The following is a 13,400-nucleotide window of genomic DNA, read 5'->3' on the forward strand; positions in this document are numbered from 1 at the left end:
CATGACATATACCCAGTTCCGTCGATCTCAAGTGGGCCCTCCTGCTAATGCAAATGGCTCTATTTTTCCTACTTTTTATTTCCTAGTTTCTTGTATGTACCTTGCTTGTGTGTGTTATTATAGGTATACGCAACACTACTAGTAAAAACACGTTTTACCTTTATTAGTCTCGCCTCTTTATTGCACGAGTAATCTGGAAGAGGGACTCTGGTATAGCTGGTTAAGATCCGCAATAATTAAACCCAGACTGCAGCTAATTTCCCCATAAATAGCAGTTCTGCTAACAATTTACTGGTGGAGAATGCGGGCAGCCCAGTTCGTGTGAATACACGTGAGTCAACACGCATGTTTTCAGGTGAACTGACGTAGGAGAAAATCTTCCAGACCTCTGCAAAAAGAGTGTACCTTAGTTTAGGGAACAAAATACCGTGTGTGCATGTGTGGCTCTAGTGAGCATTTTCTATTTTGCAGGTTGGCTCTTCCCCGTTTTTTCCTTCAGCCAGTTTTGGACTACTTAGCCTTTGGTGTACTGCGAGGCCCTCCAGCTGCTATAACCGGTGTACATGTAGGCGGGGACCTCTGAGCTGGTAAAGATCCTGGCTACCTAAACGCGTCTATGTGGGTGGGATCCCAGAAGTAGGTTCTATTTTCCGTAGCAGCCATTTAGCAGCCATATAAAACTATCTTCCGCCCTCCCCTGTCACTCCTAAGTCCGTCCAACACCCTGTTCCTGCCAGCACTTAGTTCGAAAGTTAAATCAGTCAGTTAAAGTCGGTCCCTGCTTCCGAGTAAAGTGGAAGGGAACGGCACTCTAAATAGCTTTGGGAATCTGCCAAGAGGTAGAGCCAGGTTTCTGAAGCCCCACAGCAGCGAGCCGCACTTGAAAGGGTTAGGTAGTCAGCCCGAGCGGGAGGGAGAGCCCCCCCCAGTGGTGTAACTAGGATTGGGCCGCCGGTGGGCCCGTCAGATTCACCATTTCCCCTAAGCTTAGCCTTTCACAGATGGGAAACAACCTCCTCTCGTGGGTCAAACCCTTAACCAAGGGGGAGCAGTACTCTTAAATAGTCTTTGAGCTAAGGCTTGGAGACCTCATAGAAACTAGTCTTTGAGCAGAAGACTTGGAGACACCATAGCAGTCTTTGAGCTAAGGCTTGGAGACATCGTAGTAGTCTTTGAGCAAAGGCTCCTTAACAGTCTGAGCCGTGGCCTGTTTGAGCCAAAAACACAGTGCTGTTTTTAGATGCTACTCCTTGGGAGAAATGGCTAGGATTTGTGTGCACAAAATAATAACTTAGGGGTTATTATTTAGAAAAACACCTGGCTTTTCCACCCTAGGTGTGTGAGGTAAATGCAGCACTTCTAAATTTAGTGACCCATGTGATCTTTAAAGAAAGCAATAGCACTTTTTGTGCCTAAGGATTTTAATTTTGTTGGTTGCCAGAATTAATACAGAAGTGTTGGAAAGGAATCATGTCTGTTTAAGACTTATTTGCATTTATTTGGTTTCTAAAGTTCTGAGGTTGATGAAAAGCAAAGAAGCTGATTAAAAGGCGAAACGTTTTCCTGATTTCGATTTTGGCATTGTCCTGGGTGCTTCTGATTTGGAATGAGCTAGCTGTTTTGGGGGGTTCAAAAGCCTGATACTGGAGAACTAAGTTGTCCTGCCTTCTTTTGGCTTAGTCCTGGTTGAGGAATGGTATCAGAAAATTAGGAAAACTGTGTTACAAGATTGATTTATTATGTGAAATCTAGGTGTATGTCTGATAAAGTACCTAGCTGATTTCTAGAGAAATGGTCCATGTTTATTATGTGCTGCAACAGCAAATTTCAAGAAAATGTTTAATCTTATGATTTTTTAAAAAATTGGATATAATCTGTCGGGTGGTCCATTATTTTCTTCTACTAATGTTTTGTATTAATAGAAGTATTATATTAAAAAAGAAATACAATAGACAAATGCTGTTTCCTTATATCAGTTGCCAAGTTTCTAACTAAACAAGGTCCATGTTTACACATTGCACTGCTATGGGGGGGTCTGTACTGAATTTAGAACTAATTATGGAATAACTGGAAGTTTTCAAGTGTGAGAATGTGGTACTCCCAGCTGGCCACACCAGCTGCTTCAGCCGGGGCCCATGATTTGCCTTCCTGAAGGAGGGGGAGGTAGAGGCACTTTCCTGGCCATCCGGGAATGCTGGAGGGGAGGAGCTTATAAGGCCATTCCACCTCTCAGCGTCTCAGTGTGTAGTAGACTGCATCTTTGGCTTTCTGAAAAATTAAATTTTTTGCTACTCGTTTGCTTCCACTATGTTCTGCTTTTATGTTTAAAGACACCATTGTTCCTATAAATATATACATATATTGATATATACTAATTATTCTATTTTTATTCTATATCCTAAGATAAAGAGGAATTAATTTCTGAGCAGCACAGGAAGTTATGAGTTTTGCTCATGAAAATATATATATTGCTCTCACCTCATCAGGTTCAGTAAATTCTTTTCTTTTAGGTGGTTGACCTGCCCCAGGTAAAAGTGCTCCCATTGGGATGTTGATATTAGCCTGGAAGTTAGAAAACAAATGATTACTTTACCAGAATACATTTTTTGTATATACTTTGATTGAAATATTAGGAATTGATCTGAAATATTTGCAAATGTACCAAAAATTAATTACTATGCTATATTTCTTATCCTGTCAGGAGAAATGTTTCAAGGTAGACTTGCAAGGGCCCCCGCTTTTGCAAGCAATCCTTGTCTTTGTGCTTCCATTCATTGTGAGTCTGCACAAGCAGACTTGCAGCTGGCTTCTGCCTAAGTGGATACCCAGTTTATTTGAACCTGGGGCTTTATGTGGATGCATCAGTACGGCTATTCACATTTTGCCACAATTACTTATAAAGTTGTACAGGAGCTGCTGGAAAGTGTTCATCAGCCCTCAGGTCTCAATGATGAATTTTTATGGATCGATTTGTGCCTCCCTAAGCAATTCTAAAAAATGTTTCTGATATTAACTGGACTAGCTTCAAAATAGTTTTGGGTTGTAAAAACTTGAGTCTAAACATATTTGGTAGAAACAACTGAGCATATCTTTCTATACTATTCATTTTACCAGAACATTTGGAATATACACCTCACTCCTTTTATGCACAATTACCCTGGAAGATTAAATAAATTTTATATTTCACTCCGTGGCAATCGCTATAGCGAAATCTTTAAAGTAGCTAAATTTTGTGCCCAGGCATGTTTAATTAGGCAGAAGAACATGGCCACTTTACCAAATTGAAATTAAAATTTGTATTTAATGCCTAGTATGTTTTATATATTTTTACATGTATTTATTGCATCTGTCTGTTGATGATTTTGACTCTGACTTCTGATCTAGGATTGTAATAATAAATACTGATGCAAACTTATTTAGAAGTGAATCTCCCTGAAATCTCTGAACTTGTTCCCTAGTAAATACTCATAGAACTGCAGCTGTATTAGGGATGCCAGGTCCTTCTAACCCCTGGGTGGGAGGTGGGAGGCCCAGCACCTACCTTGTCTTCTCTGCCCACATGCATACAAAGTGCATGCATGCTCCAGGCCTGCACAATGACATCTCTTCCAGGAAGTGATGTCATTGTGTGGGCTGTGGGCCACCCTGGGAGCGCTTCTGCGCTCCACAGCAGCCCAAATTGGGCCAATTTGCCCTGGATCAGGCTGCTGTGGAGTGCAGGAGTGCTGCTACGCTCCACAGCAGCCCAATCTGGGTCAATTTGGGCCCGATCCAGGCTGATTCAACCCTGAATCAGGCCCTATTCAGCCTGATTTGGGCCCAGATTGGACCGCTGCAGCACACGGGAGCACGTCGCACAGCCTGAGAGCGTGCCGCATGGCCCGGGAGTGCACCCCTTGGCGCACATTCCCCTCCCCGCTGGCCAGGTAAGCAGGGGCAAGGGGTGGAGGGTGGGAGCAGGGCATTGCCCACCCCCAGCTGGGGAACTGGCAACCCTAAGCTGTAGCCATTAAAAAAACACATGTGATCTAGCAGAAGTCAATCAACTTTTAACTCATTGATTTCAACAGACAGCTTTAATCATATATTTAACTTTTCTGTTGTAAACATCAAGATTTAGAAATGTTTAAATTTGTCTACAGTATGTTAAAAAAGTTTTCTTTAGATAGACTGAGTAGTTAAGTACAAATTCACGGCCATGATGAAAAGTTTACACAGAAAACAATTAACTCTGCAGCATACAAACCAATTTTCTTGAGTTAGAATAAATTATTTAGCTGGAGTCATCAAGCTCATGTCCTACAGAGCAGAGCCAACACCTGCACAAACATACACGCTGGAAAGAATCAAATGAGGAGGTGCATGAAATTCCTTGAATAAAAGTAGGGGGTAAACATGCTCCCTGATTCTTTCTCATGTAGCAATTAAGGGGCCTGGTCACAAGGGTGGGCACCCATGGGCATCTGCCAATTTTTGTGCTGCCTTCATGGAGCAGGAGTTTATAGTCTTCTCAGCAGCATTTGGTTGGTCACTGTGGGAATGCTGAACTAGATGGACCTTTGTTCTGCTATTTAAGGGCCTTGCTACATTTCAAAAATCACTTGTCTAAAGACATCTACCTACCTACCTGTATATTTACATTCTGCTATAATGAGCTCCCCCATTCATTTCAATATAACAGGCAGTTCTTCGTATGCAAAGCTTTCTCCTCTAAAGTGAATATGGAAACTGTAACCTACAGGGACACTGCATATACACTGGTGCAAAACTTCTTTGATTACTGGAAAGGGTGTTTGTATCCAATTTTGTATAATTTGGTCAACATATATCCCAGTTGATCCTTCAGAACAGCTGTTTTCTGGCCTTATTCATAAACGTTGCCATTTGATGCACGTATGTACGTATACATATGCAGAATCACCTACATCAACATCATTGTTCCTATTTATTTACTTATTTATATTATAGTCCACTTTTCTCACTGAGATTTAAGGGAGATAACACTAGCCACGGTTCTCTGGAGCTCTCTTAGCCCCACCTACCTCACAGGGTGTTTTGTTGTGGGGATAATAATGACGTACTCTGTAAACCGCTCTGAGTGGGCATTAAGTTGTCCTGAAGGGTGGTATATAAATCGAATGTTATTATTAGTAGTAGTAGTAAATATTATGCTCAGTAAGTAATAGACCCTTAGGAAGGTTCATGGGTCTTAAACCATTGACACAGATCATGCTTCCTTGAGAATATCTCTGGTGAGCTAAAAGACAGGATAAAATACACTAAAAATTAGTGGATCAGTAGAGAATGAAAGAAAAGTGTATCAATGCATTTTTTTTACAAACTTGTATGAAATTGATAGTGAGCAACAATGTGAGAAGGATTTTGATTTCATGCTCTTCTTTTGGGATTCCAGTGATATCTGACTAGCCATTGTGACAAAACAATGCAGTATCCTGTGAGAAAACAGGATACTGCATTAGACAGATGTAGGTATCTTTTTATAAATCCTAACCTCTTTTATTCACCAAAATATGAGAAATATATAATACCAAAAGACTATCATGAGATTACCTTTGCCTCTTAGCAAGTTATATTAATTTAATAGCTAAAATGACTATATTTATTTGCAGGATAAGTCTTTAGTGACTACAAAGCATGTGTTGAAAAGCACTTATGTTCTCTTGTTTCCTAATTTACCTTTATATAAAATAGTCACAGCCTCTCTCAAAAAAGAAAAACGAAGTTAATTTAAGTAAACTGTAGGTTGATTTGGAATTTCTAAACATGAATTCTCAATGATCAACTAAATGCAACTAATTTTCCAACCATAAATTACTGGTTAGTTTATATTTTGATATTGTGTATGAGAATTATAAGAAAGATGCAACTGGTCAAACCTAGGCAGATAGGCACATTTGACCCTGTTCTCTTTTATCAGTGAGGCCCATCTCAGGAACAGTAAAATAAGAATAATTGTTTTTTGAAACAATTGCAAACAAAAATGCAGCACTTCATTAATAGTCAAACAAATTGTTTATTTAAAAAAAACTCAGATCAGATGTTTCCACATGCATTAATTTTGTAGGACTTACACTGCAGTTGAACCAAACAGAACTTGAACCAAACAGAGAGTTAAGGGGTGGGGGGAACTAAACTGAATCCAGATTTGCACTGGTTAAGTGTGAAAAAGCTCATTCAGGTCTAAGCCTGTTTACAGTGCAATCCTAAGAGTTACTCAAATCTAAACTCATTGATTTAAATGGGCTTAGACTGGAGTAACTCTTCTTAGGATTGTACTGTTAGTCAATAGAACACTGAGGGTCAACTTCATTGAGAAATATATATATATATATATATATATATATATATATATATATATATATATATATATATGCTGCTTTACACATTAAAAATGATATTTACAAACATCAATCAAACTAAAGCAATGAAATTTCTACCATTTTGTGCAACTGATGCCACTTGCTAAGAGGCACAAGTCTTCATACTGCAGCATCACTTGATTATGTATTGATTCAATAACATTTCCATATATTCTTTGCTGCTTTTGTTGGTTCTCGAAAATGGGTTATCCTGTTCAATTCAATGGATGCCTTTTTCAGACAACACCGATAACTATAGGCTTGTAAATTCATTATTATTTTTCCTATGTTACATTTCCATTTTTTTTTCTTGATCACAAGCTTTTAAAAAATCTAATAAGGAAAAGTAAATTTTGCTGGATGAAATAAAACAAATAATGATATATGAATACAAGAGATGCCTCAAGTACCTACTGCTTATCATTTTAGAAAATGTAAAAATACCAATTTTTAACATGCTTTTATCAGCAAATGCAGTGTGTTATTCTTTTACATTTATTTCACTACACACAAAAAAATCTATTGGATAAATTACATTTGGATGCAAATAATCAAAAATGTAATACACAATAGTCTCGAAAAAAAATAGATTTGCTTGCATGACTAGCACCTTTATAATCATTTCTTTTTAGCACTAATGCACCAACCAAACTGATATTTTTAAAGCCAAAGTTTTATTATTTATTATTAATGTAAACACTGTCACTTACCTGGATAGATCTGACATTTGAAGCTGGCTGTTTTGACATTTTGAAGAGAGAGGCTTACCCCTGCAAGCAAAATTTAAAAAAAAAAACTTCTTAAGGGTTACAATGACATTCTGAAAGCAGGGCTTGATTAACTACAATTTAACCCATGCTGCTTCTTGACAGGTATTTATTCATCAGTCCAGATTGTCTTTCAGTCTCAGTTTCAGAGTTACTTAGATACACACACAGAATACTGCAAGGAAGTGAGAACATCTGAGCTTCTCTGGTGAATTTTTTATAGGCAGAAAGAGTAAGATCATTTTCACAATACAATAGTAAATGAGACATTGGTGGCTCTATCAAATTGAGCATTCACAAGACAACTACTTAACATTATTCATGTTTCATGTTACAAACAGAAGCTGGGGGGGATCCTTGTACTTGAAACTTGACTTTTCTTGATTAAAAAATTCTATTTATGGTGAAAAAATATCAAAAGCACTATAAGCCCAGTTCTTGAAAAAAAGACTCATTAAATTCCAATAGAAGCTAAAGCATTTTTTCAAGAGGAAAGGACAATCATAGCTTGAAACTGATTGAGATACTACTTAAATGCCCAATAATATGGACTGCTGAGAATGCAAAGACTAACATAGTTTTAAAACTGTTGTAACAATGACATGTCTCCTGGCTGACATTCAACTGTATCCAAAAGTACATCTTAGAGTTAATGTAAGATAGTAAGAATGTTGCACAATCAGACCCAAATTCCTCAAGAAAGAAGCATGATACAATTATGCAGGATTACTTTTAGAAGAGCCGATCTTTCTTTTCTGCCCGTTAGAGCTGACCTGATTGCTGCCAGAGAAATCAGGACAACACAATGCTGATGAGTAAAAATAGACAACCTTCTTAGGCTGCATTCCCTACTTCCCTTTAATACTAGTACCGGGTTAAAGATTTAGGAATAAATTACAAAGGCTCCTGCATCTGTATCATGGACCACTTGAATATGCCTTAATATGCAGCCTAGCATGTGTTGGCACAAGCAGCCCTCAGAGTCCAGCCATATCTACAAATCTTGCACAAATCTCTCACCCTAACTTGCAGACAACAAAAGGAAACTATGAAAGTCATCCCATTATATTCCTCCATTCTTTCTTAACCTTTCTAAGAGATTATTCATAAGCAGGCCTACTCAGAAGTGGGTATCATATTATTCAAGGGTGCTTCCTCCCAGGATAGTACCCTGAGGTTTGTGGTTGACATGTTATTTAAATAACATTTCTAAGACTTCCAGGCACACTCACATTTCATTCATGCCTTACCTTCTGTAATCTATATTCACTGTCCACTTTCGAAAGCAATGCCACTTTAATTTCTTTCCATAACTACCTAACATTTTACTTCAGAGACCAATATCCCCATGATTTCTGAATAGAAATCTGGGATAGAAAAGTAAAAAAAAAAACCCAACAAGGGATTATCTTCTCTGCCTCATCTAAAAATACTTCCTGAGAGGGGTGCAAAAAGATGTGCAGCTGTTTGTACCGAGTGACTTCTTCAATTTGCTTTAAATAAGTTGATATACATGAGACACTTTTGTAATTTCCATCTATCATCATAACCATATCCCTGACAAAACTGAAAAGGAACAAGATATACCTTTTCTCCCCTGCTGTATGCATAAAACTAACAAGAGTGTTACAATCAAAAAGCTCCACTGTAATGCCTTATTAAAGAGCAAGATAGAAACTATACTACTGGGCGACTAGCTTGTACTTTGAGCAGGATGAGAAAACTCCATGTTGAAAATTCACTGCTCACAGTGCAATTGCACTGGAAAGTTTTCATTGCTACTGAAACTGTAAACTATCACCATTGTAGTATTTGTTAATAAGTAATTTAAATATCACACAGTAGCTGCTATAACCTTGCTTATATTTTACACATCCTCAATAAAAACCTAAGTTTAAAATATTTCAAGCAGACACCAATAAGAAAAGGAAAGTAATGTGGTTGATTAGTTTCTGCCAACTGTGCAAAGTATTTTTCTATAGGATTCATGTTGGCACACATATAGCTTGGACACTTTTCAGAGTTAGTATTCTTATATACTGTTTATACATTTCCAAGATTGTAAATAGTTGCAATAATACTCTGTGTCAAGCTTACTGATTTGGCACACAACAGATTGAAATCAACAGAAATATAATTAATTGCTTCACCTTCTAGCTATGTATAAAGGTGTTTCTCTCAAGTCACCTTTTTTAAAAGCCCCTCTGAGTCCACTTTTTTTGTACCTGGTTATTTATACAAGGAAAGTCCCAACCCATCAAGCTAGTGAATACATACACCTCCTTTTGATGCTCAGTGTGACACGTTCCTTGATCAGCTGGGGGATCTTGCCTCTGATTCTTTACAGGTGGCTGAAACAGATGAAACCCTGCGTGGCTGTGTCTGATACCAAGAACGCTTCTCTGGCTGGAGTTGAGAGCTGAGTTTAGAAGCCAGCGTAAAAGAGAATTCCTGTCATAGCTTACAGTTGTTCTTCCTAAATATAGAGGCGGATTTATCCTGTAACTTCATTCCCTCCCCGTTAAAATTGGGGCTCAAGTGTCAAGCAAAAAGTGTTAGTGAACTCACCTTCAGGTCATGTTTTGTGGTCACTTTCTGAATGTGAAACAAGTAGGATTTTTTAAAAGCAGTTTCATAACGTTTTTGATGTTACATATTAGAAAGTGAACAAGGAAGATATGCAGTTCTGCTTCCATATTTTTCTCTCATCCACTACTCTAAAATAATTTCATGGAATTCAGTGGAATAATGGCAGAAATGTAGCTTGATGATTGTAAAGTTAAGAAACTATTTATGTGCTTCCACTAACATTTTAAACAGGCATTTGTTAGTATAACTGAAAGTGTGTATAAAAATGGATTTGGAGTGTAGCACTATGTCATTTTATTGGATTCTTCAATAATGAATGTAAAGGTAGCAGGGAATCAATCCAAGTTTTTAAAGATTATTTCAATTGGAAACACTTTTCTGCCTGTAAATATATCTATCTACGCAACTGGGGTGCAATTCTCACCCAAGGAATGCCCTCTTTCAAATGTTCCTATTCTACAGACAATAGTGTACATTTATGAATTCATTTGTCCCCTTTCTTGGGAACCTGAAATGGCAGGTTGGGGGAGGGGGCTGATATTTTACAGCATACACTCAAGGGACCCTAAATTCCGACCCACATACACATATCTCACTGTGCTCCATTTTTTCAATATTTTTCTTCCAATCTGGCTGACTTCCTTTACTTCTAATACTGAAGAAAGATGCTGGATGTGACAGTTGCCTGTTGTTTCCCCTTAATGGACCTAATAGCAGCTGTGGAGGACTTTTATCATGAAAATGGTCTACTTGGTGCTATTCCATGAACGTGAGGGTTCTGAGTAAGATTACTGAGTGGGGAAAAGGGTGGATGTGATGTCATCTCTGGGTGACTCTCTAGAAATTTCCTCTGATCTCTATGGCAAAGAGCATAGAGATGTGGAGAAATTCCTAGAGCATCCCTATTGGGGCCATTTTCCAGCTATTTTTTCTCCCACTCCTCAATATGTCAAGGCCGGGTGATTGGAGTAGGGATTTGTCAGTCATGCGTGGACAAATAGCAATAAGTAGTTTTATCTCACAAAGATGATCTAACCCTTCATCCAACATCTCATTTGAGTGGTGTGGTTACTGTTAGATGGCTCGAATATGTATCCTCATCTCTAGTGGTGTAACAAATAAGTACATTAAATCAACCCCGCCCTGAGCTTGTTCAGGGGTGGACTAAAAATCAATCAATCAATCAATCAATCAATCAATCAATCAATCAATCAATCAATCAATCAATCAATCAATCAATCAATCAAATAAATAAATAAATAAACAAACCAATTAAATTTCCTTTTATGTCTTGCTACACTATAGACAGTTTGGCTATGGCCAATGGACTCTATAATTTACACGTCCACTGCCATGCCTGCCTGCCCGCTAATAGTGAAATATCTCCTGCAGGATATGTGGACTGACTGTTGCTGCCTACTCTTCATGGGGAGGGGCGAGCCATAGCCTCAAATTCCAATCTGCCCTCCTTGTAGCAGAAACAAGAGTGTCTCCTGCCTGTCTTGCCTAGCACACAAGCAGTCATGGGTAATGGAAGAGCAAAAGCAATAAGGAGACATGGTTATATAAAATCAGAAAGACCTTTCCAGCCCAGTGAGACGGTAACTCCTACTGGTAGTGTGGACACAGGAAGCACAAAAACACCAATTCCTTATCAGAGGAATCCGTTCCTGTTTGACGTGCCCATGTCATGCATTTACTTTATCTGCTGATGCTGAGTGATCTCACTTACCTCCACTGAAATGTAGTTTCAGATGTGACAAGTGTCCTGCACCTGACAAGAGCTTTGCTCCAGATATCTCTACAGTTTGGCTGGGCAGTCTGATGTAACTAATGGAAACTTAGAGCTGCATACAACCTGTTTTTTAGGCTCCCGCCACCACCTCCTCCTCCCTAGCTGGGCACCACCGCCGCCTCCCTTGCTTTGCGCTGCCATGGCGCCACCTCCCTCACCTTACCTAATACAAGGTTTTGGCTGCCCAAGCATTACTGCCTCCCCTTCCCCGCCATGTGTGGATTCAGGCAGGCAGGGTGTTGCTGCCTCCTCTGCTCCACATGGTAGGGCCAGCTGGACTCAGCCCTTCTGTCACAGGGCTGACATAGGGTTGCCAGGTCCCCTTACTCTCCTGGCAAGGGACCTGGAACTCACCTACATGACGTTCCTGCATGATGACATCATTTCTGGGAGGGACATCATCATGCAGGCCCTGGGAGTGCTTCCAAGATTTATGTCAGGCCAATTTGAGCTTCAAATGGGCTGATTCTTTAAGCACTCCTGGGGCCTGGACAATGATGTCATTCCTGGGAGTGACGTCATTGTTCTGCACTGAGAGCACACCCTGGGAGGCCCATTTGCACACCATTCCTGTTGGCCAGGCGAGTGGCGGCAGGAGGCAGAGGGTGTGAGAATAGGGTTGCTAGCTCCCCCGTGTCCGCTGGCGGGGGACTGGGATCCTGGCACCCACCCTACTTTTTTTCTTTTTTCAACTTCTCTCGCATGTGCAAAGCGTGTGCACGTGCCTCGGCATCTGTGATGACGTCACTCACAGAAGTGATGTTATCACGCAGGTGCATGATGATGGCACTTCCGGGACTGGCGTCACCACGCAGGCGAGTGAAAGGATGCTTGTGTCCCCTTTCTCCTGGCCGCCACCGCTGCAGCTCGCTCACAGTGGCAGTGGCGGCAGCAGCAGCGAGAGTGGTTCGCTGTCGCCAGTGCCGCCTGCTGCCTCCACTGCCTCGCTGGCGAAAGCAGTCTGCAGGGGTGAGAGCAAGCAGCGGTGGCAGCGGGAGGCGCTGGCGCTGGCAACAGCAAGCTGCTCTTGCTGCCACTGCCACCGCTTGCTCTCACTGCTACAAGCTGCTTTCGTTAGCTTTGTGGCTCCAGCACCACGAGAGCAAGTGGTGGCAGCATAAGCGAGGGATGCTAGCAGGAGCAGCAGCATCAAGAGCGGCCTGCTTTCACTGCCACCGTCACCTGCTCTTGTGGTGTGGGAGCGTGCTGCGCCCCCCCGGGGAAGGTGGCACCCCAGGGAGCGTGCCCTCCCCCACCAGGTGTGTAAGTGGGAGGGGGGTGGGAAGGGTGAGATCGGGAGATCCTTCGCCCTGAGCAGGGGGGATGGCAACCCTATGTGAGCAGGGGACCCCCATCCACACTGGAGGACTGGCAACTTTAGGCCCGGCCAAGGTGGGGTCAGAGGCCATAGACCCACTAGTAATCATCCAGGTGCGCTTCACAGTCAATCTCTCCCTGCCCGTGAGGTAAGTTAGATTGAGAACTTTTAACTGCCCTAATGTCACTTAGTGAGTTTTAACAGCAGAATGGGGATTTGAGGTACTAGTCTGAATCTCTAACCACTACACCACGCTGGCTTTCATGGGATGGCTGCTGTTGAACAATAGCAAGCACCCAGGCTGGTGCATCATGCAAGTCAGGTGGTAACAGGTCACCCTGTGGTTGCTGCTGAAAGGCCTGAATGAGTCTTCCCTCAAGGGCCAAACAGCCCCAGAAAGGGCCCTGCCCCCTCCCTAGGGTTGCCAGATCCCTATACCCTCCTGGCATTTACCTTGTGCCTTCTGTGTGTGTGTTTTTTGCACACACGCGATGATGTCACTTCTGGAAGTGATGTCGTCACACTGGCCAGAGGAGCATTCCTGCACTCTG

The 13,400-nt window shown here is 41.1% G+C and overlaps 1 protein-coding gene across 3 annotated transcripts in view; it reads right to left on the reverse strand.

The window, feature by feature from the left end:
- SMPX (small muscle protein X-linked) overlaps positions 1-9,557 on the reverse strand; it is a 58,729-nt gene extending 49,172 nt beyond the window's left edge. The window contains exons 1-3 of one of the 3 annotated variants that reach the window (XM_054974942.1): positions 9,425-9,557; positions 7,091-7,150; positions 2,479-2,562 (exon numbers count right to left, since the gene is read on the reverse strand). In XM_054974942.1, the coding sequence (XP_054830917.1) occupies positions 2,479-2,562; positions 7,091-7,129 (123 nt within the window). In that variant the 5' untranslated portion in view covers positions 7,130-7,150; positions 9,425-9,557. Of the gene's footprint in view, positions 1-2,478; positions 2,563-7,090; positions 7,151-7,877; positions 7,897-8,397; positions 8,513-9,424 lie in introns of those variants that run through there. The other 2 variants (XM_054974943.1, XM_054974944.1) reach the window with 2 other exon arrangements.
- Positions 9,558-13,400: the final 3,843 nt, after the last annotated feature.

This window comes from Eublepharis macularius, chromosome 3 (assembly GCF_028583425.1).
Source record: "Eublepharis macularius isolate TG4126 chromosome 3, MPM_Emac_v1.0, whole genome shotgun sequence".
Lineage (NCBI taxonomy): Eukaryota > Metazoa > Chordata > Lepidosauria > Squamata > Eublepharidae > Eublepharis > Eublepharis macularius.